The sequence below is a fragment of the Apodemus sylvaticus genome, chromosome 16 (assembly GCF_947179515.1).
Source record: "Apodemus sylvaticus chromosome 16, mApoSyl1.1, whole genome shotgun sequence".
Classification (NCBI taxonomy): Eukaryota; Metazoa; Chordata; class Mammalia; order Rodentia; family Muridae; genus Apodemus; species Apodemus sylvaticus.
The window spans coordinates 84,902,724-84,928,823 of NC_067487.1; the positions used below are offsets into that span (position 1 = coordinate 84,902,724).

The following is a 26,100-nucleotide window of genomic DNA, read 5'->3' on the forward strand; positions in this document are numbered from 1 at the left end:
ATTAATATCCACTTATCAGTGAATGCATTCCATGTATATTCTTTTGTGATTGGGTTACCTTGATCCAGCATTGTAAGGGAGTACCAGGACAGAGAAAAGGGAGGGGGTGATTGGAGAATGGGTGGAGAGAAGAGGGCCTATGGGACATATGGGGAGGGGAAAACGGGAAAGGGGAAAGCATTTGGAATGTAAACAAAAAATTTAGAAAATAAATAAATAAATAAATAAAAGAAAAAAAAAAAGAAAAAGAGACTGCCATATATTAACCTTATTAGCATTAGATACATGGAGCCCAAAATTGTCCCCAAAGTCAATGCTGGCAGAACACAATTTCTTGTGTGTTTATGTTTCCTGAAAGACAATCTTTGAATCGAATGTGTGGTTTGGTAGATTCAGAAAAAATAGTTACACATGTCAAATGTTTTGATTCCAAGAGTAGTGTGTATATATATATATATATATATACTGTTTAAAGAAATCACTGTGGCCACATGCATAGTAATAGTGATAAATATTAAAATAAGAATATTGCTAGAGGTTTTTAATTTAATTCCAAATTTGAAATGTCCAATGGGTACAGATGCTTGTTTTTGAAAACACTCAGAGCATGGGTCCATTTCTAGTGCAAAGAGTGACATATTAGGAGAGAATAGAATGTTTCACTATGCCTAGATTTTGTTTAGATCAAATGAATGCATAAATCCAGCAGAGCATGCACTTCTCTGTCAATGGATTTATCACAGGTATAAGTGCAATAGGAAATTATGGGATGCCCATGGATTGAGAAAATGCATATAAACACTCAAATGATTTTGAACTTGAGAGCACCAGTGTTCTGGCTGAAGATTTCCATCATCAGTTACATCAGTATAGATGTGCTTGGCAGACTGTCTTTCACTGTTGGACCTGCTTCCTCCAAAATGTTTTGAGAAGAAACATTTACAGAATGAATATAACAAGTAAACTACATATATAATTTATTACTTGTTTGTAAAAATAATAAGATCCACAAGCATGTCTGGAGTATACTGTTTGATCCAAGTACTTCTCAATGCACATGCAAGTATGATGGTCTCCTAGTTTGAATCATGCTATCACAAATTTGACCTTGAAGTATTTCAGCTACAGGGGTTATCAAGATCACTGGGGTACTAGATGTAATAATAATTTGTGTGGTAGGTTACCAGGGAAGCTGAATGTATTGCAATACAAAAGAAGGCAGTCTAGAAAGAACAGCATTAGCACTCACTGCTAAAAGACTTCCTGATTTTTGACAGAGACTCAAAGACAATTATTTCATGGAGAATGCATTTCCGCAGCTCATTTTGGGAAGTGCCATGTTGTAATTTAGTCTCGTTCTTAATAGGAAGTAAGGCTTTAATGCACCTCTCAGATGGCTGTTGACTCACGCCACTGATTATGTATAGCCTGCATTCTGCATCATCAACAGCGCCCTTATTTGCAGGATAATATGCTTTGCTGGAAGGCACAAGGACAGTAAATTTACTTGACTGTCCAAAAGGATGCAACCTTTCATTTTCTTAAGTGTCACTTTATCTTAATATGCAGAGAAACCTTTTCAGTGAGAAATCTAAACAATAACTAAAACAAATTCTATATTCAATATAAATGTCTTAAATGAATTTCTCTCTATATTTCCTTCTGGGTTCTTAAATGTTCATCCTTACAAAAAGCACTGTGAGAATTCTAGTGTTTATTTGAACTATGTCTCCATCTAAAGGACTCAAAATGTATTGTAGGTTTTGTTTTCCACCCCCCTCCAAAAAAACCAAAAACATGTGTGTTGTTAGGATATTGTGGGTTAATTCAGCTGAGCAGGATCACAGGGTTACCGTTAGCCTCTAATACACTATTTAAAATGATATTTTCTTTAAAGTATTATTTGCCAGATTACAGTAATATATAAAAAGGCCAAACACTTCAAATTATTTAATGTGGTTTTCAAGTAAAATTAAAAGTGGACTCATTATAAATCTGTTTTCTAAAACAGTATTTTCGAAGTAAAACACTTTGTTCATAAGTAAGAATGAGTTCATATAAAAGAGTCATTTTCTTAAACCTTAATGTTAAAATTCAAATTCTCATTCCACAACCATACCACTTTAACGAGACAGATATAGCTGGACATTTTTGGATTAGAAAACAACTTTAGTAACTTTTATGCCTTTGGGCAGCTTCATGCATGCTCCTCTGTGTTATTTATCAGCTCTGCAATGAAGAAGAAAGGTTTGCATGGTGCCCACTTCAGTGCCTGGCCTGACACCCCACACAGATGTCCCCTGCTCTAATTCTGTCAGATATGCTCGAGAACACTAAAGCCACACTAGGCCGTTTCTATTTTAAGCAAGTGGTTACTTTCATACATAGGAGCACAGATAAATACTACACATTTGAAACATTTGGGCTTTATAAGAAAAACATTGGCAAATAAAGTATTTCTCTTAGGGCTTAATCTCGCCAACCTTTTGGATCTACTGAACTCTATGAGAGTGCCTTTTAAGCAATATGCTGAGTCATGGCTGGAGCAGGCAGAAAGGGGTGTGGGTTCAGGAAAGGATTCAGATACTAGGTTTTTATTTTTTCTGATTTTTCACCTACAGTGTTCTAAAAAATGAGAACATTATGTCAGAATATTCAACTTTAAAAATGAAGCATGTTAGTGTAAAAATCAGTCCTCCAGACCTTAGCTTACATATTTTTTCTGTAAGAGATGAGAGCATTTTAAATATTTTTTGGTGTGTGTGTGTGTGTGTGTTTGTGTAAAGAGAAACATCTTCACAAAAGAAAGCTCCAGTGGGGCTTTTGGATTGGAAAGAATATGGTCAGTGAATGACAAAATTCAGTTTAAAAACTGGAGTAGAAAGAATGTTCGGGAACTGCATGCTACCATGTTTCCGGGCATGGTGTGGTACCTTTTCCACTCTCCTACTCAACACGTCCTGTGTGAGGTTGTTAGGAAAGGGGATTTTTAGTGGACCGACATGAGCTTCCTGCAGTAAGTCAGAGCTTGCTCCGTAGCCTTGCTGAGCCTGTCTGGGGCACTTATCATTTCTGCTTTATGTAGTGTACTATGTGATTGCTAAATTAGTGCACAATGCATTTATAATATTTATAGTAGCAACATTTAGTTAAATAACCTTTATGTAAGATTTATGTTGATTTTTTATTTCTCATTTAATGGCAAATTACAAAGAGCATGTTTCATAAAGATAATTCTCCATTTAAATTCATCAGTCCATTAAATATTAAAATTATGTTTCTGATGCAATCGAGAACAAATTTGTCCAGCTTCAGTGATTATTTGCACTCATAAAAATTAGGCTTGATTAATAAAATTTAAATGCTTGATTAAGTTGACATTTTCATGTTCCATTCTGATTTATTAAAATTGTCCCTGTCTCCGGGCATGGTGTGGTACCGTTTCCACTCTCCTACTCAACACGTCCTGTGTGAGGTTGTTAGGAGAGGGGATTTTAGTGGACCAACCTACTGGCAGTTTCAGAGATGTCCCATGTTAGTTTGTGCTGCTGTCTGCCTTTGTGTACATACTGCAGATGGATAGAACACTAATCAAGACACAGATTTTTTTCTGATTTAACTGGAAAAGTAGCATACATTTATAGCACTCTATGAAAATCTATTTCTAAGAAGCATTAATCTGCTGGAGATTTACTTTGCTCAAGTTTCATCATATGTTCTAATTTTTGTCATTTGACATTTTTTATTGATGTTGGTATATACTATTTTATCTTTGAAGCACCCTCCCTCCCTCACACACACACACACACACACACACACACACACACACACACACACACACACACACACACCAGGTTGATTAGCCACACAGGAGGTCTTATATTCCCTACACATTTGAAACTAAAACTTGTGTAATGACTCTGTGGAAAAGACATTTTTTTAGAAAGTCTTATTATGCATCTTGGCTGACCTGAAATTCACAAAGAACCCCAAGGTGGCCTTAAACTTAGGATAGTTTTGGGAGTGCAGGTGTGTATTTCCATGCCCAGTGAAAACCATCCTTTTTAATAGAACTTAGAAGGTAACAATTTAAGAGGATTGCAGGCTCCTGTGGCATCTAAACCACCCTTGATACTTACAATGGCTTACTCTGTTACATACAAGGTAAGGTGACCAGTGGACACTTCCTGAACCCTTACTCTGAACTTGACATATAGTGTTGGCTGGTAAATCTCTGGAAGAGCAACAATGTAGCTGTTGTTCTCAGTGTCCTGGGAGAAAAATTAACATGTAGAGCAATTGTGAATAAAGTTGTGTAACTAAGAAGCAGAGAGTTTGGAATTTAATGCCTGGATTTGTTGTTTGTTTGGCCATTGACAATACAAACAACACATTATTTGGGAATTGTGTATAATAAATTATCTTTTCATAAAAGCAACAGTAACAGAAGACTCAACTATTTTTAAAGTGATGATACATAATTGTTACTTTTCTTTTATTATACAATTAAATATATTCAGTAACAAGTGATTGATAGTGTCCTCAAAGGTGTAATTTCAGTTTGGCTACTATCATACTATTCACTTTTCATATAGGAGAGGGTAGAAAAAGTTGTGTGTAATTGACAAATTTACCTCACATAGCACTTAAAAAATGCAAGATTCAAGGCAATTAGAGTCCTAGTTTTTTTGTTTTTTGTTTTGTTTTTTTTTTTTTTTCGGTTTTTTTCCGAGACAGGGTTTCTCTGTGCAGCTGCTGGCTGTCCTGGAACTCACTCTGTAGACCAGGCTGACCTCGAACTCAGAGACACACCTGCCTCTGCCTCCCAAGTGCTGGGATTACAGGCGTGTGCTGCTGCTGCTGCTGCTGCTGCTGCTGCTGCCGCCACCACCACTACCACCTGGCCACCTTTGCTTTCTTAATGGAGGTGTTCAAGCTCTTGGCACCCTCCTGAATCAGAGGCGATAAGCGTCTGCCAGCGTGTGGCTCGTTTGCTAGGGCATGCACTGTGTATGTGTGAGGGCCCGAGTTTAGACTCCCCAGCATGTAAAAGCTGAGTGATGTGGGACACATCTGTATCCCCAGTGCTTGCGGACAGAGACAGAGAACAGAGACAAGTGGATCCCTGAATTTCACTGGCTAGCCAGCCTCATTCAAACTACAAGCTTCAAATTCTATGAGAGAGCATGTCTGGAAAAATAAAGGCAGAGAGCAACCTATGTCAACTTGTGGTCCTCACACATATATGTACACACCCACCCACATGCCCATGTGCATATTGCATACATCACACTCAGCTCACACACAACACACCACCAAAAGGTGCCCGTTCATATCCATAAACTCTTCCCCCACGACCACCCAGCTTTTTGTTGTGTTTTTTCCCTTTTCCCCATTTATTTACTTAATCATTCATTCATTCATTCATTCACTCATTTTACACCCTGATCCTAGGTAGGCTTAGTCCTGCAGTGACTTGATATGCCAGGGTTGGCTGATACCCGGTGGGGGGGAGGGACCTCCCCCTTCTCAGAGGAGAAGGGGAGGGAGAATGGGAGGAGGAGCTTTGGGAGTTTTGTGATGGGGGAAGGGATAACAGGGATGTAAAGTGAGTAAATAAATTGATGAGAAAAAAAAGAAAATAGAATGGGTTTGGAGAAAGACAGAACTGATTATTCGTTATATCAGAGAAGACTTATTGATCAAGAGTATGTAGGAAGAGGGTACAAAAAAAAAAACCAAGATGGAATGTGAGTCCTTAAGGGTTTGTAAAATTAAGACAAGACACATAGGCTTTAAAAGCTACCTTAAATGTCTTATACATTATTGTGACCTGCCAGTTAGCACGAATTAGAACGTCCTTTGGGTGCGGTTCATTTCTGTTTACACTTGGTGTACACTGAATATACTTTACAGAATTGCGTTCACATAGTTCATCCTGTTTGGCAATATGTTTATGTCACTACCTGAGTTACACTGGATGTTTTTACCAGTTGTTTATAGACAATGTTCTTAAAGCAGCTGACACTGTGAATAGAGGAACAAATCCTAATGGTTCTAGAAAAAAATGTTAATTTATTCACTTTACATCCTGTTCGCAGCTCCCCTCCCCCTCACAAGGCCCCTCTCCCACACTTCCCTCTCCTTCACCTCTGAGAGTGAGCGGTCCCTCCTAGGGACCCAACCCACCCTGGCACCTCAAGTCACTGCAGAACTAGGTACATCCTCTCCCACTGAAGCCAGACAAGATAGCCCAGTTAGGGAAGCAGGATTCACAGGCAGGTGTTGTTTTGCTCATTAATTTATTTATTTGCTTTGCATTCTGATCCCTGTCTCGCTCCTATCCTCCTAGTCCCGCCCTCCCGCCCCTCCCCCATCCTCTTCCCCTTCTCATCTAAGACCTCTCTGTACAAGTGGAGTGTAACAGAGAGAAGTAACCCCAGGCCAGGAGTGAGCAAGTGATCCCCATCTCAGCTCCTTTATCAGAACACTGTTCTGTGATTGGGAAAAGGACGAAGCAAAGTCATCCAGAAACAACGAGAAAGGCTAAATAGGACAAGGCGAGCCATCCTGAGACAGGAGAAACCTGTCAGTATCCTATGCCTTTTCTCTGGTAGCTCATTCCTCAATTAAAGAAGGCAAACGTAGGAAAACAGACCGTTTGAAGTTCAGGTATTTTTTTTTTTAAATAAGCTTACATATGAAGGAAAAAAACAAAACAAAACAAAAAAAACAACACTTTGCAGTGAGACCCTGAAGAACCACTGAAGTACTGCGTTCTTTCTGCCCCTGAGGGTCCGAGTGACTCTGGAGACCTGGTACTTCAGTTGCTATCTAGGGCTCCAGCCCTTTATGGAGGCAATGCGTTCAGTGTCCTTCAGTGGTCAACATACTTTGGTGGAGCCAGAGCTGGGTTTCAGGGAAGAACTTGTTCTCTTAAAAAAAAAAAAAAGTGTTTTCTGCCTTATTACATTGTCAGGAAAAAGAGCAGGCTGGAACAGCTCAGGCAGGTGGGAGGGGCTAAAATATCACACCGACTGTATCTTTTTAGACAACTCCCACTAATGTTAAACTCTTTTTTTATTAGATATATTACTTATTTACATTTCAAATGTTGTCCCCTTTCCTGGTTCCCCCTCCCCTAAAAGTTCCATAAGCCCTCTCCCCTTCCCCAGTCAACACTCTCCTGTTTTCCTGTTCCTGCTTCCCTGTCCTGGCATTCCCCTACACTGCAGCGTCGAGCCTTCCCAGGACCAAGGGTCTCTCCTTCCTTTGATGTCCATCAAGGCCATCCTCTGCTGCCTATGCAGCTGGAGCCATGGGTCCCTCCATGTGTACTCTTTAGTTGATGGCTTTGTCCCTGGGAGCTGTGGGAAGACTGGGTAACTCATAACATTGTTCCTCCTGTGGCACTGCAAACCCCTTCAGCTCCTTGGGTCCTTTCTCTGCCTCCTCCACTGGGGACCCTGTGCTCAGTTCAATGGCTGGCTGAGAGAGTTCCCCTCTGTATTTCTCATGTATTTAAATCTCATCAGAGTCTGGTAGATTTAATGCAAGGAGATCTTTAGAAAATTGCCTTTTAAAAATAGAAGTATTTCCTTAACATCTTTTTCTGTATGAACGTACATGTCACGTACAGGTAACACTCATCTCCCCGCATTCTGCAGTTTTATCTTTCCAATTTTTAGTTCAGCTGCAGTTGGAAAATAGAGTAAAAGAGCAGGCTATAAGTGAAAGAACTATTAAAGGTAACTACGGAGTCAGTGAGTGAAGAGGACAGCTCAGAGACACGGAGCAGGGAGGGGCTGCCGAGACACGGACCTCCAGCCCCAGTCTTCACACAGGCATGGCGCACACACGCAGTCTACTCACACACGCCTGATATATTCAAGTGTTTGACTTAGCTGGCTGCTCACCCAGTATGTCATAAACTGCCTCAGAAGAGGAACACAACATCGTCATCTTTGATTGTGAATGCCTGAAATTTTTTTTAAAAAAAGTATACATTTATACAGTTTTTTGACTGGGAAAGAAAGGAAAAGTATTGTTTATATATCAAACACTTTTATTTTGAGGTTTTTCTATGTATCTCAGGCTAACCCAGAACTCACAGCAATCTACCTCAGCCTCCTGATTGCTGGAAATACAGATATGTACCACAGTGTCTGGAATTATTAGCTTTTTTTTTTTTTTTTTTTTTTTTTTTTTTTTTTTTTTTTTTTAGCACCTTTGTGTTGCTCTGTCTGAGAGGTCCTCCCGTGTGATAGGATTATGTCAACCATCACAGAGTGGTGAGAGTCAAGTGAACGAATAATTACAAATGGTGAGATGTCCCTTTTCTCATTGTGCTGTTAGCTGATTTGGCCTTCATGTCTCCAAGCCGCCAAAGGTACTCACTAGAAGAACTCTTCTTGGGGAAGACATGTAGACACATGCATGACCAGGGCTCATGGAAGGTTCATATGTGTAAACAGGTAAACATTGACGGGGCAAGAAAAATTCATGAACCAGAAGAAATTTCTATCTAAGGTTTCAGGGACATTAGAGGCACTACGGGGAGACTTAGGGACACCCAGAGCCATGGGACACTCAGACAGAAGGTAGGCAATGGTGTGTTTATTAAGCAGTTATCCATAGGTTAATTTAAAGAAGCCACTGGCAAAGGTTGAACTTGTGTATCTGACCCCGGTGCTGACTATTACGTTTTATTTTGGTCAGCAGCTGTGGGGTATGTTGGGTTAAGGGCCAGCAGTCAGATGAGAAGCAAGTGGGCTCTGTGACAAACTGCCACAGGAAGGGAAATTTTAACTATCCAAAGACAACCTGGAACCACCGAGTTTTAAATAACTTGTTTTTGATCTAAAAGGAGATGGTTGGGCAGCAAATATATCAGAAGAATTTATGACAGAGAGATCAGAGAGCCCAGAGGTCCTATTTATGTCACACTCTTAGTCACAGTGGAGAGTGGGAACTGGTAGTGAGGGAGACACTGAGAAGTCAGGCTGTCCTGGAGAAAGGGCAGATCACATACATATACATGGACATATACATCATATACATCATATACATATACACGTAAACATACACATACACTACACGCACATGTACTTTACACATGTTACACATATGCATACGCATACATATATACACAATTTGTTAGTCTTTGAGCAGCTGACAAGTTACATCAAATACAAAAAGCCTTCAAAATGAATATATTTTGAGCCAAGTATTCTTTGAGGACTTTACCAGAGGCTATTGCCCAAATATTCACACTTAGCTATAGCATTGAGATGTTAAAAAATTGAAGCAAATAATTTTAAAGAAGTGTTTAATAAGAAAAATTATAATATTTTTACAGTGTAAACTATGCAGATGTTAACATTCATGTGTTTGTTAGAAGGTTTCCTAGTAACAGAAAGGATGATTCTAGCTATGCTGTAGAACATAAATATGGATGAACTAAGAGTAGAGTTGATATGATACATTTAAAATATGTAGAGTGAACAATAAAAATTTGTGTGTGTAAATATGCTTTACAGAAAAGAGTAGACTGTGTCTAAGGTACTTGGGATTTGGAAACTACATACATGGTAGACCCCTGTTTTCTTGGTGCCAAGTTCTTTTACTCCTCGAACCCCACTTGCTGTCAGGGGCTCCAGCCTAACTGTTGCTCTGCTAAAGAGACAGGCAGGGAGGGGCCTCCGAGCAATGAGCTAGGTTGTGCTAAGACATCAGATGCCACGCCCTCCTGCTGCAGAGCCATAGTGCATAGCGGACTTTTGTGGCAATGAGTCAAAGTGTTCCAACCAGGCTACACATTAGTGCATGGGGTCCACATGGCTCTCTGAACTCCAGCGGGCTGGCACCACATTCATGTGTAGCCTGCTCTGTACATCTGTCCCTCCGAGAGCATCCCACCAAAGTGACCAGCTCTGCTGAAGTCACCATCTTGCTTTGCCTGTTTCCTCACCTATCAAAGGAGGAAGCATCATTCCTCTTCCTCCCTTCCTTTGTTCTTTAAAGGATACTGTGTGTGGTACGGGGTGGGGGGGTGGGGCTGCACATTCCAGAGCTCATGTGTAAAGGTCAAGGGACTGCTTCTGGTGTTGGACTTTGTCTTTCAGCTTGTTTGAGGCAGGTTTTCTTTAGTCATCATTGGATACAGCCTACAGTCAGCTTGCTAGCCTGCAAGCTTCTGAGCTTGATGCTCACACTGGATTTTACATTGATTCTGAGGAGGATTCAGACTGGGACTCCTGGCTGCATAGTTATATTTTACCCCCTGAGCCACATCCTTAGCCTCTCCTGCTAAGCCTCTCACAGATGGAGACCTAGGAGTTGCACAAGAAACAATGACAAAACCCAAGCAAGCAATCCTGTAAGAACAAACAGAAGAAAAGCCTGAAGCTTAGACAAATCCTTCTCATGAGGAGACTTCCAAGCCATCCTCCATGACATTAGGGAGGCACCAATATAGTACAATTGTCACAATTAGATGTTCATTTCAGATGCTATCCTTCCTCCTGGTGTTCAAGTAAAATCACATGGTGCAATCTGGATGTAGTTGCCAGATAATTTATAGGGCATTCTGACAAATTCGAATTTTATTAGAAGCCTTATTGTTGCCTGAAATTCCAAGTTGATCAGTCATCTGTGACTTTTAAAGACTTTTTAATTTATGTATATGCTTGCATGCATATGTGAGTTTATGTGCATCATGTGCATGCAGAAGCACAAGGAGGCCAGGAAAGTGTGTCAGTTCCTGTGGTATTGAAGTTACCAGTAGCTGTGATGGACTCCTTGTCCCCTGTATGAATAAAAAGTACTCTTCTTCACTAAACCATCTCTCCAGCCCAGGTCATGGGCATTTTTATTTGCTAAATGTGTCATTCATGACTCTGTGATGAATCCTTTGGGCTTCAGGACTGGAATGTGAAAGAAATCTGCCCAAGAGAAAGTCTAATCATTTTCTGCAAAAGGGAAATGACAATAATACGGTGATGGTGGCCACCGGGAAGGGTTCCTGGGATGAGTGGAAGGCATGCGGCCATATTCAAATCCTGATTCTGTGATGAGCATCCGTGAGTTACAGTGCTGCTCTACACAGCTGATGGGTGTCTCTGAAGGTGGTGGGGAGCCACTTTTCCATGGCATCTAATTAACTGTTACTTTCAACCTTCTTATGCTCTGGATTACTTTGGGAACTAAAGGTCTGATCTTTTCATGGTTCTCCTCAGATTTTTGCAACCTTCTGAACAAGTTGAGAAAATTGTGGTTGAAATAAGCACAAAAGAAGAAAAGAGTACTCATCCATTTTTAGTTGTGTTTAGAGCTGCATGACTCAGAGCTGCTTCTGTTAAGAGCACTGAATATGTGGTCTTTTTTGGTACTGAGATGCAAACACAGAAGACTTGTGGTCTAAGTTAGTTTCAGTGAATGATGAAATTCTATTGAAGTAGAACATAAGGGTATATACAAAGGCCTCTCCTCCCTCAGCTTGGCTTTAGCCCCTTTAGATCTTCTTGGCCTCACTTAGTCTGCATATTCAATTGTTCCACAGAGGGCTAATTTTCTAGACAAGATCACTGGCAGAAAACATAATGAATGTGTTCAGCTGACAGGGATTCAGGACAGACCAAACATTTCTATGGTGACTGTTCCAAATTTTCAATCAGTATGACAGCAGTTCTCTCCTTACAAGCTTTGCTTCTAGAGGTAAGTATTTGGGTTTTAAGTAGATCTGAAAACAAATTCTGTATATTCTCGAAGGGAGAAGAATCTAATGCTGTGCCATTGGGGGTAACTAAATTAACAGTCCAGTATTTACTAGTGTTTTAACGAAGCAGACTTTGTCTCAATGCAGTCATTCCATGAGTCAGAGTGATTTCATTTATCTGCCCCATTCTTCGGGAATTTCATGTCACCAGTGATCAGCAACTGAGACTGTTGTGTAGGAGGCTTATCATGACAGTGGAGATGAATGTTCTTTTAAAGTATAATTAAAAAATCCTGCTGGAAGACTGTCCATATGCCAACAAATCTCAAGGCTTTATTCACAACTGTGGGGGGGGGGGCTTGCTCAGCTTTTACTTAGTATCCCTGTGCTCACCCGAGTGCTAGAAAGCCACACCTCAGGCCACAAACATGCTCAAAATTAATGGTAACATCTGGATTGGAGCAGATGTTTGGTATCATCCCTTTAGAAGTCACAGAGAAATCTTGAGAAATCTGAGAGCAGTCTGAGGCATCAGGGGTTCTGTGGAATGTTCTGGATTCCTAAAGAAGTCCTCTGGAGGAAGATATGCACAACTACACACTATAAAAACAGCCAAGGCTTCAGAAAATGGTAGGCTTGGTTTCACAACACACTGACTCTGTGGAGTTAATTGTTAATCTTACTTTTCAGTGTCCTTACTTATAGTGGTAAAAACATCAAGAACAATTTATTTGATATAATTATCATAGAAAATGAGAAGAAGTGACATCTCCAAAAGGCTTACCAGGATACCTGATTCATACAATTTGCTTAATAAATATGTGCTCCACTTCTCTGAATCAACAGTGAGCTGTGGGGTGGGAGTCAATGAATGTTCTCTATCAATGCTTTGAGGTAGAGTTAGTACTACTGTCTTTAGAACTTATGAAAGAAACTTGCCCAGGGAAAAGTGGGATGTACCAAAATTCAGTCTAAAAAGGAAGCATGATTGTGGTTAAGAACACAAATGCTGTGTGCCTTTGGGTAAGTTATTTAACTATCTCCCTGTGGGTAAAGTAGAAATAATGATACCCACAGAGTGTGTCATAAACAATGGATTCAATGATCCACTCATTTCCTTTACTCTCTGGGGCCTGATCCCTTTTCCTAAGGAGGGCTCATGAGGCTGTGCTTATTACATGAAACTATTTACCCTCAGTTGTTCCAGATGAAGGATGGGGATGGGAGATCCAGGAAGACTCAGCCCAATCTGCGAGTTCTCTAAAAAGATGACTCAGTAAGACACACTTATGAAGGCTTCACATGGCATTTGGAGTGCACTGAGAGCTAAGAAAATTTTAAATTCCAAATAAAGAATATTGTCTGATGTCAGCTCGTCAATTGATGACATTTTTGTCTGCAATGCCTATTGTTTGGATAGGTAGTACCAGGCCAATAGTCAGTGCTGGGAGAATTTTTCTGAGCTTTTGGAATGACAGCTCAAAGCAAGAAGAAGATGGCAGTTCTATCTTTATTCCCTTCCATGCCAGGGACAGTGCTTAATGAAGCATGTATTAAACCAGCTTCTCTGGAAAAGTTGAACAACTCTACTAGAAATTTTCACATCATGGTCCCAGACTAAGTCGATTCGGACCCAAAGTTGCTTATTTTTAACAACCCTGACTGGGAAATAGCACAGGCAAAATGGCATTTTTTAACACAGCCCTTCTCATGGGCTCCCTCTGAGGCTGCAGACTCACCCTCACCAATGGCTGTCTGCTCATCCAGCCCTTAACAGACTTTGCTTATTAAATGTAGCTAAATGTACTAGGCAAGGTCAGACCTCCTTCTTGTTTAAGTACTAGTTGAGAAAACAGGTAGGGGCTTGGTTTTTGGCTGAGGCTTAACAAATAATAAACACACGAGAAAGCCCTTTCCTGTTGGATATCATTATCAAGTATTAGTCAGCATGTTGAGAGAACTATTACCCATCTATGTACTTCGTATGTTATGAAATTATTATTTACCTTTGTATCTTTCTGACATTGATCTAAAAGTCATTTTAACTTGTTTACCTTTAAGTCTGTATCCTAATTAAATTTTCTAAGATTTCTTCATGACAGAATCTCTCTCTCTCTCTCTCCCTCTCTCTCTCTCTCTTGTTCTCTCTTTCTCTCTCCTTCTCTCCCTTCCTCCCTCCTTCTCTCCAGAAAGTTTCTGGGGTTGAGGTTAGTCAACGGTGTAATTAATTTACCCCAAGAGGTCCTATGTACTTTTCCCATGTGCTGAAAGCTTTAGTAGTGGTTTTTTAGATAGCAGTAAGCACTCAGGGGGAAACGCCATTCTTCCCAAGAAGAGTGGGTCACGGCATGGCAAGGCTACAAGACCTTGTCCTTCACACACACACACACACACACACACACACACACACACACACACACACACACAATCTGTAACCAACAAAGTATAATCCAGGTCTTCTTTCAAGAGGAGAAAGCAGTCAAAATGCACACAGCTGGGTGTGCCAGAAAACATGGAATTAGATAAATTGGATTTAAGAGTTATGTAAGGTCTCAACTGAGCCAGTGAATGAGAAGCTGAAAGAAGCTTTGTGACGGCTCCTCCAGTGTCTGGGAAGAATAGAACATGTGGATGTGTGTGTTCTGGGCAAATAGAAGGCAGTTGCTGGTTGTTCTAGACCGTAGCCGACATCTCACATGGGTTAAGCTACAGAACGTCTGACAGTGGGCTGTGCTAGCAAATAAGATGTTGTTTAGGGCTAAAAAAGAGAAACTGTGAGAATATATATGCTTGAAAGAAAGATTTGGAAAGTTCCCTTTTAGAGTTGTATCTTGTAAAAGATAAAAGGTAGTTTGAAAGTACATTATGCAATTTAAATTTATCTATTATATAATTGTTCTATAGGCTTATAAAAGTTTTAGATAATTTTAAGTACCAAAGACAAATTATATATTACAATTTTCCTTTTAGCAGTAGACTTCCACACAAGGCAAGTATGTTCTAGAAAAAAAAATGGAGTCTACAGTTTAAGAATTTTTTCACAAAGAATTCTCAAATCAATGACTAACTCTTTAAGATAATTATAATTTCTTCCATAGCACATAGAAACTAAAACTATATTACTACTTTTCTTATTTGCAAATAATCCTGTTTGCAACTATGCCTCAAGACACCTGACTGAGAAGCAGATTCAAGAAGATGCTTCATCCATTCAATTATTTGTGAAATAAGTTTGGGGAAGTTTGTAGGACTGCAATCCAGAGAAACAAACCTGAACAAGGGGTGACACTCAAGGCTCTGGCCACACCAGTGCACCTTGTCTCACACATTCTAAGAACTTTCAAAAATGTCATGGGGGAGGGCATTTTTAGTTTAGTAATCCTGAGATTAAATGACAAGTTGTTATCCTGAAGTAAGGATCACAATATACCTGACTCGTAAACACATACTGTGCTGAAGAATCACCAAATTAAGGAATTTAATATACTTTCCAGACTAAGAACTATCAACTTTCCATTCCAATAAAGTTTTCATAGAGAACTGTCTTAAGTAGACAACGTTAACTTGGTCTGATGACTAAAAAGCCAGTGGTGACATTATCTCTTAGTTCAGGATTTCGTAAGACATAAAATGAGCAGGAGGATGGAAGAGATAAAGGTTTACAGTAACATCATTAATAACTTTACATCTTAGCTCAATAAATATGCTCTCTACCTAGTTTCTACCAAGTTAATCATTCTGGAAACAGGTGAATACTATGCGCTGCGTTAAGAGCAACACGTTGTTAGGTTTGCTCTTATCAAACCTTCCTCCGAAGTTGAGTATTTACAGGCAAGTTTCTGGTTTATAAGACTACATTCAATGTCGTCTGGTCAGAGAATAGGAAGAAGAACGACACAGGAAGAATGTCGAGACTTACAGTGTCCCGCTGCCTGTTGTCTTTACCAGATGCTATTAGGAAGTAGTTCCACGTCAGGAGTGACAGCAGCAACAGCGGGATCATGTAGAGCTCAAAGTTCCAGACAACGAAGAGAAAGAGCTGGAGGAGGGAGAAAAGAGAAAAATGGCAGAGTCAGCTGTGAATTTCCTTGGGAAGATGATCATGCACACTCACCTCAAAAACCCACAGACTAAACTCTACAGAACAGGAAAATGAAGCCCTATGGACTTATTAAGCATTTTGCTAAAAGCACATCTGACCCTTGGAAAGTCACTGGCAATATTTGCACTTTGCTTAATTTCTGTGAAGGAAAACTTGTTATCATTATTCTGTCAAAAGCAATTTTATTTTTTCCTCCATTGAAATTATTGTTAGATTAGACAAAATAAAGGGTTTTTCTTTCTTTTTTCTTTCCTTTCCTTCCTTCCTTCCTTGCTTCTTTCTTTTGTTCTTTCTTTCTTTCTTTCTTTCTTTCTTTCTTTCTTTCTTTCTTTCTTTCTTTCTTTCTTTGTGTCTGTCTGTCTGTGTGTTTGTCTGTCTTTCTTTCATTCCTTTTTTTTTTGGCAGCTTCACTATGTTGTCAGAAAAGCTTGGTCTGTCTGTCTTAACCACAATGAATCATCATTTTAACATCAGGGATATTCTTTTCACAAATTTCACTTGGATAATACAATAGACCAAGCATAATAGGCAGATGAATATGCCTACTGTGATGACTCCTCCAGTCCCTGGGAAGAATAGAACAGGGACTATACTAAACTATACTATACTATACTATACTATATACTAAACTGTACTGTACTGTACTGTACTATACTATACTATACTATACTACAGAACCCCAAAGATTTCACATTATGAAAAAGGTGCCGCTTCCAACAAGTGTTAAAAGAAGTTGGCTTATCATTCTATATTACACAGAAAGTCAAACATTTGCAAAGGAAGGTGAAGAGCAATTTTGACATAGAAATTTTTTTTAATTTTCTTTATTCGATATATTTTTTTATTTACATTTCAAATGATTTCCCCTTTTCTGGCTCCCCACTACTCGAAAGTCCCATAAGCCCCCTTCCCTCCTCCTGTTCCTCCATCCACACTTTCCCACTTCCCTGTTCTGGTATTGCCCTACACTGCTGCACTGACCCTTTCCAGAACCAGGGGCCACTCCTCCGTTCTTCTTGTACATCATTTGATGTGTGGATTATATTTTGGGTATTTCAAGTTTCTAAGCTAATATCCGCTTATCAGTGAGTACATACCATGATTGATCTTTTGAGACTGGGTTACCTCACTTAGTATGATGTTCTCCAGCTCCATCTATTTGTCTAAGAATTTCATGAATTCATTGTTTCTAATGGCTGAATAGTACTCCATTGTGTATATATACCACATTTTTTGTATCCATTTCTCCACTGAGGGACATCTGGGTCCTTTCCAGATTCTGACTACTATAAATAGGGTTGTTTTGATTTGCATTTCCCTAATGACTAATAATGTTGAACATTTTTTAAGATGCTTCTCAGCCATCCAAAGTTCTTCAGGTGAAAATTCTTTGTTTAGCTCTGTACCCCAATTTTAATAGGGTTATTTGGCTCTCTGGAGTCTAACTTCTTGAGTTCTTTGTATATATTGGATATTAGCCCTCTGTCAGATGTAGGGTTGGTGAAGATCTTTTCTCAATTTGTTGGTTGCTGATTTGTCCTTTTGATGGTGTTCTTTGCCTTACAGAAACGTTGTAATCTTATGAGGTCCCATTTTTCAATTCTTGATCTTAGAGCATAATCTATTGGTGTTCTGTTCAAGAACTTTTCCCCTGTACTGATGTCCTCAAGGGTCTTCCCAGTTTCTTTTCTATTAGTTTCAGTGTGTCTGGCTTTACATGGAGGTCCTTGATCCACTTGGTGTTGAACTTAGTACAAGGAGATAAGGATGGATCATTTCGCATTCTTCTGCATACTGACCTCCAATTGAACCAGCACCGTTTATTGAAAAGGCTATCATTTTTCCACTGGATGTTTACAGCTCCATTGTCGAAGATCAAGTGGCCATAGGTGTGTGGGTTCATTTCTGGATCTTCAATCCTATTCCATTGATCTGCCTGCCTGTCACTGTACCAATACCATGCAGTTTTTAACACTATTGCTCCATAGTATTGCTTGAGGTCTGGGCTACTCATTCCCCCAGAAGTTCTTTTGCTGTTGAGAATAGTTTTAGCTATCCTGAGTTTTTTGTTATTCTAGAATTTGAGAATTGCTCTTTCTAACTCTATGAAGAACTGAGTTGGGATTTTGATAGGTATTGTGTTGAATCTGTATATTACTTTTGGCAAGATGGCCATCTTAACTATATTAATCCTGCCAATCCATGACCATGGCAGATTTTTCTGTTTTCTGAGGTCTTCTTCCATTTCCTTCTTCAGTGACCTGAAGTTCTTGTCATACAGATCTGTCACTTGTGTGGTCAGAGTCACACCAAGGTACTTTATATTGCTTGTGGCTATTGTGAAGGGTGTCATTTCCCTAATTTCTTTCTCAGCCTGCTTATCATTTGAATATAGGAAGTCTACTGATTTGCTTGAGTTGATTTTATAACCTGCCATTTTGCTGAAGTTGTTTATCAGCTGTAGGAGTTCTCTGGTGGAGGTTTTTGGGTCATTTAAGTATACTATTCTATCATCTGCAATAGTGATAGTTTGACTTCTTCCTTTCTAATTTGTATCCCTTTGACCTCCTTATATTGTCTAATTGCTCTAGCTAGTACCTCAAGTACAATATTGAAAAGATATGGAGAGAGGGGGCAGCCTTGTCTAGTCCCTGATTTTAGTGGGATTGCTTCAAGTTTCTCTCCATTTAGTTTGATGTTGGCTACCGGTTTGCTGTATATTGCTTTTACTATGTTTAGGTATGGGCCTTGAATTCCTGTTGATACCAAAACCACAGAGAGATCCAACAAAGAAAGAGAACTTCAGACCAATTTCCCTTATGAACATTGATGCAAAAACACTCAATAAAATTCTAGCCAATCAAATCCAAGAGCACATCAAAAACAATCATTCTCCATGATCAAGTAGGCTTCATCCCTGGGATGCAGGGATGGTTTAATATACGGAAATCCATCAATGCAATCCACTACATAAACAACCTCAAAGAAAAACACCAATGGTCATTTCATTGGATGCTGAAAAAGCATTTGACAAAGAAAATTTTAACATGCCTGTTTGTGTAAGATTTTAACACCACCTAGTTGAAAAAACTATTTTTAATTGTAAGACAAATGTCAAAGAAAGAACTTGGGGGTGACAGTTGAAGCCATTCTATGTACATGTACATTGTAAAACAAGAGGGTTTGAGACATAACTGTGACTTAGCCACCTCCTCACCAGACTTATATTGTCAACAGACCACCTAGATCTTTTGGGCCTGTGGCTCCTTCTATTAGAATAATGTCACCTTAAATCAGGTTGGACAGAGAACAGGATTCCTACCTAAATATAATGCTAAGGAGCTTTGTGACTTTTCTATAACTTCTATATGGTGTTTTTAATTTCTTCCTCCATAAATGGGAATAATGAAGTACCCCTTTAGAGTTGTGAGAACAGTGTACTTAACAAAGTGCTTGAAATATAGGAAATACACTTGCTTAGCTTTACTGTGCCCATGGAGTTGATGCTCAGAAAGTTAACTAATTTTTGGCTGGAAATCAGAACATCTTCTGCTTACTAAGATGTAGGTGAGCAGTGGAACAAGTGGAATTTTCAGTCAGCCAGTCAGGGTAACACACACAACTTGCACTTCATAGACCATGAGTTAGGGGAAGTCATATGACACTAATGTCAGGAGCAATGCTACCTGAGGCCTTCCTAGTCAATATCTGTCCAGGCCCTATTGAAATGGCAGACAGCAACATCCACCTGTGAGCCACAGAACTCAGGGTTCAGACCTTAAGAGGTGACTTTGCCTCTGTTTTCATATCTAAAAGGAGGTCTATAAATACAATCACCCCTTAACACATCCGTGTTCTAAGATCTAGATGACCTCACGGTACTGCCTTAGTGGATGAGTAAGGGGACACAGTGGCGTCTGGAAACAGAAGGTCCTCTGTACACACCAACTCACAGTGCTTGCAACAACACGCACAAAACCTGTGTAAGCACAAGGTGGACAAAACATCATCTAGGAATGGGACGTTGGGTGTGAAATCCCACCCCTGATTGTGGCCTGTTGGCAATTGTTAACAGATGGGAGAGGGAGGGAAGGCTTTCTCTAAGAGTGTAGCACTGGATGGATCAGCCACACTCTAGTAGAAGAGCTCATTGGGAAGCAGCAATTAGTCTTTAAGATTTGAGGCCTTTTTAGTATACAAAGTAGGGTGAGTAAGCAGGTGATCTGGGATTGTGGAAGAGAGGGAGAAATATGATCCAAACACTATACAACATTCTCAGAAAACTATCAAAAACTGTACAATATTTTGAGAATTGTATATTTTACATTTCTGATAGTCAGAGCTTAAATGGACACCAATAAGCATAAAAAACACCCAGTAACCTGAGAAATGTATTTTGGTGATTGTTACATGGCAACAAAAGATTTGAATTCCAGAATGAGAACTATTCCAAATACTTCAAGGCATTAAACAGGAGATGTTTTTTACTCCAACAGATATGTAGGAAGATTTCTAGAAAAAAGGAAAATCTTCCCATTTAATTTTTGATATTGATATATGTGTACAAAGATCATATATGACGGTTAGGACTTTTTAAAAGCATATTTATATATTTAATTTATATGAATACATTGTACTGTGCATCGGATTCCATTACAGATGGTTGTGAGCCACCATGTGGTTGCTAGGAACTGAACTCCGGACCTCTAGAAAAGCAGTCAGTTCTCTTAACCACTGAGCCATCTCTCCAGCCCCAATGCTTATGATTATTAAATGTGCTTTTGTAAAGATAATTTTTTAGGAAATAAAAGTGATATAATTTGATAGGCAACAGCTACAGTAAAGGGGGAATTACTTTTGATTAGATCCCATATAAATTCTTGATGTATTTATTGTAACATTCGGGTAATTACTGGAATGCAATCTGCTTAAAGGTAAACATTTTTTTTTTGTTCACTGTTTTATATCTGGAGCTTAAAACATAAAGTGGGGCAAATTAAGTGTTGAATGCCTAAACATTTACTCCCAATTAAAGTAAATGGGTCCAAAACCACCTGCAAATTATACAGCAATTAAAGTACTGTAGAACCACTGCTAGAAACTAGCTGTCTTGAGGAAAATATACCAACAGTTATAAAGTGGAATGATTATATCACCCCCTTCAGCTGGTTCTGCCCCTGTGATGGTTTGTATATGCTCAGCTGTGGGACCTGGCACTGTTAGAAGGCATGGCCCTGTTGGGGTGGGTGTGGCCTTTTGGAATAGGTGTGTCATTTTGAGTGTAGGCTTTAAGACACTCATCCTAAGTGTCTGGAAGTCAGTAGTCTGCTAGCAGCCTTCAGATGAACATGTAGAACTCTCAGCTCCTCCTGCACCCTGCCTGCCTGGATGCTGCCATGTTACTGCCTTGGATAATGGACTGAACCTCTGAACCAGTAAGCCAGCCCCAATTAAACGTTAAATGTTGTCCTGGGTCATAGAGTCTGTTCACAGCAGGAAACCCAAATAAAGACTGCCCGTATGGCTGGGATTAAAATCATTCTGTTGCTAAATATGCTCTACTGGGATAGTGTCAAACTGATGAGGAGACATATTCTGTTTGTAACATCTGATCATTGATATTACAGTGACTACTGCTTCAAGATTCTTTCAACAACATAGTAGTCTTCCAATGTCACCAGTTGCATCAAGTATTTGTAATAAGATGTACTTTGTGCATAATTTTTAGTTGTAAGCATCTTTCTCTTCTCATGTGCAAACAAACTCATCTTTCTTGAAATACAGCACTCAAAACCAACATAACACTTCTTATGCTCTTATGTGGTCCAATCTGTGCCATGTATGTGGTCACCAGAGCATGGGTCAGGGGAAAGAAGAGAAAAAAAATCAAGAAAGAAATTATATTCACTTTAGAGATGCTCACAATAGGATTATCTTCTTTCCTACTGTCTGTGAATTAGGAAGCTACTCCTAGTGTAAGTGAGCAAACAGGTCACATATTTTAAAGAAAGCGTCTTTAAAAGAAAAAAAATGATAGAACTTAGTATGAACTCCAATGAAAATCATTAACATTTTTATTTTTCAACATTCAAAAATTATAAAAATTTCAAAAAACTATTGAACATGCCTTAACTATAAAAACAGTTTTTAAATTTTACTAAGTGTTTAAGATAAAATACTTTCTGTCCTCCCAGTGCTAAGAGTGACTAAGAAAAAGCAGTCATCCACTAGAGTGTCACTGGTTGATCTAGTTGTTACTGGACAGTGAAGGTCATCTCGTTTAAAGGGCCCAGGGTGGAAGAATCCTTTTAGCTCTTTCTCTGTACATTAGAGTTTCCTTCATCTTCCCTGGGCCACAGGCACTGACGGAGCCTTATGTTCCTATAAGGTCCCTGCTCACTAGAAACTGAAAATGCTTCAAGGATTTGATTTTCTTTTCTAAACTATAGATTGTGGTTCACAATTAGAATTCTATAGAAGAAAGTCTTAATGAGTTATTAGTCAAAATTATAACATCACTTACAACCTCTACAGGGAAAAAAGGGTACTAATTCCAGTCATGTCTATAATTCTAGCACTTGGAAGCTCAGGTAGGCAGATCAGTAGTTGAATGCCATCCTCTAGCTACATAGCAAGTTTGAGACTAGCCTGAACTACAGGAGAACCTATTTCAAAAATTAACAAATTGAGAATTCTGTGCATTACCCTCTATGTAGGAAGTATGCTACAAGTTCTTTTCCACCTGACCTTGCACTGTCAGATATGGCTATCATATTCCTGAAGACTGAAGAGAGATGTGACAGGAAATGGAAACAGCATAGATACACACATCTGACTCAGAGATATCCAAGAGCCCTCATTACTGGTTCTAGGGCCTTGGACAGCTATTGGATTTCTTTTGGTTTTCTCATTTGAAGAATAGAAATTCTACTATTTCCTTTGTGGATTTGAAATGGAATTCACCCAAGACATGGCACCTAAAGGTGCTTAGCAAGCAGAACATATTGGGTCTTACTACATATCAATTTTTGGTCCTTCTTGCAGCTTTTCATCTTTCTTATACCACTTACAGTTTATTATGGCTTCCAGAGCGAACGCTATGAGAAAGCCATGGCAGCAATAAATTTAGCACTTTTACATTTAACTTCCAATCATCATGTGTAGTAATGCCCCTAGTTTGTTCACATCCCTTTGTATCCATGACTTCTGTGATGCCCATTCACATTAAGAGTAGGATGGAACACGTTTTTCCTTATGGTTCAGAACAGAGTATCAAAATAGAAGCCAAAAAATTATATGACATTGTCGCCTGGATCAATTCAACTAGAAGGCAGATGGTACGGTTTAGCAAAGCTGCTCTGAGTATACAATGCCCAAGTGAGCTCAGCTGATACCTGGTGCAGGGTGCTGACCTAGAGACACATAATACAATGCAAGTAGTTGCTACATTAAGTTTGGGATTCTGAATCCATGTAAAAGGAGTAAAAGGCACCTGTCTCCAAGAAGTCCATGTATTATGGCAAAATATGACTTTAAACAGCGTCTCAAAGAAGGGACTTTAGTTCAGTTTCTGACACGTGGCATCATAGGATCTTGAGAAAGTCAGTTATTGTCTTAGTTTACATTGGCTTATTTCATATGATAGCTGTTGGGAGCAAATGAGGCAATGTATATATAATAACTGACTTTGATTGTCAACCTGACATGAGTCAGAACCACCTAGAAGACACACCTCTGAGTGTGTGTATAAGGGGATTTAAGAGACGTTTAAGTGAGGTAAGAAGATCTACCTGTATGTAGAGAACACTCTCCAGAGCCTAGGAGCCTGGCCTGAACCCAAAGGAGAAAAGTCGCAGAACAGATCTCTCTGCATCCTGACTGCAGATAACACGCCACGGGACTGCCTGCTGACAGGCATGTCTCAGTACAAATAAGAAAGCTGTCCCTTAAACTGCAAGCTAAAACAAATGATTCCTCCACATCATTGCTTGTTGTCTGATATTTTGTTACAGTAACAAGAAAATTAATTTGCACAGTGTATAAATGCAAGCATTATCAGCTTACTCTACTCAATACTTTTGTATTTAAATTATTCCAAACACCTAGACTTAACAAACAGATAAACAAAACTGATAGAACAACAACAACAAAAAAAAACACCCGACCATTGAGAAGTCTCAATCACTACATTAAAGGGATGATTAGAGGGAAAATAGAAATACTAAGGCAGAGAGAAATGGTCAGCTTTGAAAATATACATGCAAATAACAGAGATTGAGCAGATTATATTCAGGACTATATAAGAATGTAATAACAATTAGTGATAAAAAGAGGCCACAAAGTTTGAAGGACTGAGGAGGGGTACATGGGGACATTTGGAGGAAGGAAAATGTTGTAATTATATTATAACTTCAAAGTAATAATGATTAAAAAAATAAAAACCTAAAAAATTTGTATGAAATTCTCAAAGAATAATACAACTTGGTTTTGTTTTGTTTTAACGTGAGCCTATCCCCTGAATCTTCCTGGTTCTCAGATTATTGAGTCATCTCTCCTCCCTACATCTCTTTTGTTTCTGCTAAGATGCTATCTACTGTGTTGCTAATAGAGTTGGGCTTGACATGTTAGCACTCTGCTCTTCAACCTCCCAAACACTAATCTTTTCTTTCTGAAAAAAAAAAAGATTTAAATTTTTAGAAAGGAAATTAATTTCAACTCTCTCTTTATATGTATGTGTGTGCAACCATAAAAAGTTGTTTCTAAAAAGTACATGGACTACATAAGCAAATTCTGCCAGTGGACATTATAACTGTTAATCCAGAATCCTCTGGCAGAAGCCTTCTGGCTTCTGTCTCTGGCTTGGGACATTCCTCTGCCACAGTGTGCCATATCCATGTGGTACAGGGAGATAGCTGACCACCCAGGAGGGCGAAGAGGCCAGTCATCACGGGTAGGATCCTGCTCAGAGGGTCACATTTGGAACCCTCAAGCAGGAGCCTTCTGGTTTCTGTCTCCAGCTTAGGACCATCCTCTGCCACAGCACACCATATCCAAGTGGCACAGGGTGGTAGCTAAACACACAGAAGTGCAGAGAGGACAGTCAGCACAGGTAGAATCAGCCCCACTGCTCAGAGGAAACAGCTGGAAACCTTGAGGACACAAGAGCCTAGGAGGAGCCTGGGAAAGGAGTCTTCGGATTACTGCCTGCACCCAGAGTTGATTGGGGCCACAGAGCTAGCTACATATCCAAATACAACCACAAGAGAGCATGTCTTGAAGGAGTATCTGCATACTAGTGTACACAGAGAGAACTGGTCTCCCAGGAGCACAGATACTGAGTATTACATGACAGATAAACCACAGTTAGAGACAGCAGCACCAGCTAACACCAGTGATAAGCAAATGGCAAAAGGTAAACACAAGAACATTACCAACAGAAACATGGCACCATCTGAATCAAGTTATCCCACAACAGCTAGCCCTGGATACCCCAACTACCGGAAAAGCAAGACCTGGATTTAAAATCACATCTCATGATGCTGATAGGGGATTTTAAGAAGGGCATAAATAACTCCCTTAAAGAAATACAGGCGATCATGAATCAACAAGTAGAAGCCCTTAAAAGAGAAAAACATAGAAATCCCTTAAAGAAATACAGGAGAACGTGGGTCAACAGGTAGAAGCCCTTAAATAAGAAACACAAAAATCCCTTAAAGAATTATAGTAAAACACATACAAACAGGTGAAGGAACTGAACAAAACCATCCACAGATATAGAAACAGATGTAGAAACAACAAATCACAAAGGTAGACAACTCTGGAGATGAAAATCCTTGGAAAGAAATCAGGAGAAATCAATGCAAACATCAACAACAGAATATAAGAGATAGAAGAAGGAATCTCAGGTGCTGAAGATACCATAGAAAGTTTCTTTGGCAACAGTCAAAGAAAATGCAAAATGCAAAAAGCTTGTAACCCAAAACATCCAGGAAATCCAGGACACAATGAGAAGACCAAACCTAAGAATTATAGGTATAGATGAGAGTTACTCTGAAGAAGGAAATGGAAGAAGACCTCAAAAAATGGGAAAACCTCCCATGCTCATGGATCCGAAGAATCAATATAGTTAAAATGGCCATTTTGCCAAAAGCAATATACAGATTCAATGCAATACCCATCAAAATCCCAACTCAATTCTTCACAGAGTTAGAAAGAGCAATTAACAAATTCATCCGGAATAACAAAAAACCCAGGATAGCTAAAACTATTCTCAGCAACAAAA

The 26,100-nt window shown here is 39.3% G+C and overlaps 1 protein-coding gene across 6 annotated transcripts in view; it reads right to left on the reverse strand.

Annotated features, from left to right (window-relative positions):
- Mctp1 (multiple C2 and transmembrane domain containing 1) overlaps positions 1–26,100 on the reverse strand; it is a 658,641-nt gene that overhangs the window by 74,439 nt on the left and 558,102 nt on the right. For all 6 annotated transcript variants that reach the window (XM_052159581.1, XM_052159579.1, XM_052159580.1 and 3 more), the window contains one exon: positions 15,636–15,755. In XM_052159581.1, the coding sequence (XP_052015541.1) occupies positions 15,636–15,755 (120 nt within the window). The remainder of the gene's footprint in view (positions 1–15,635; positions 15,756–26,100) is intronic.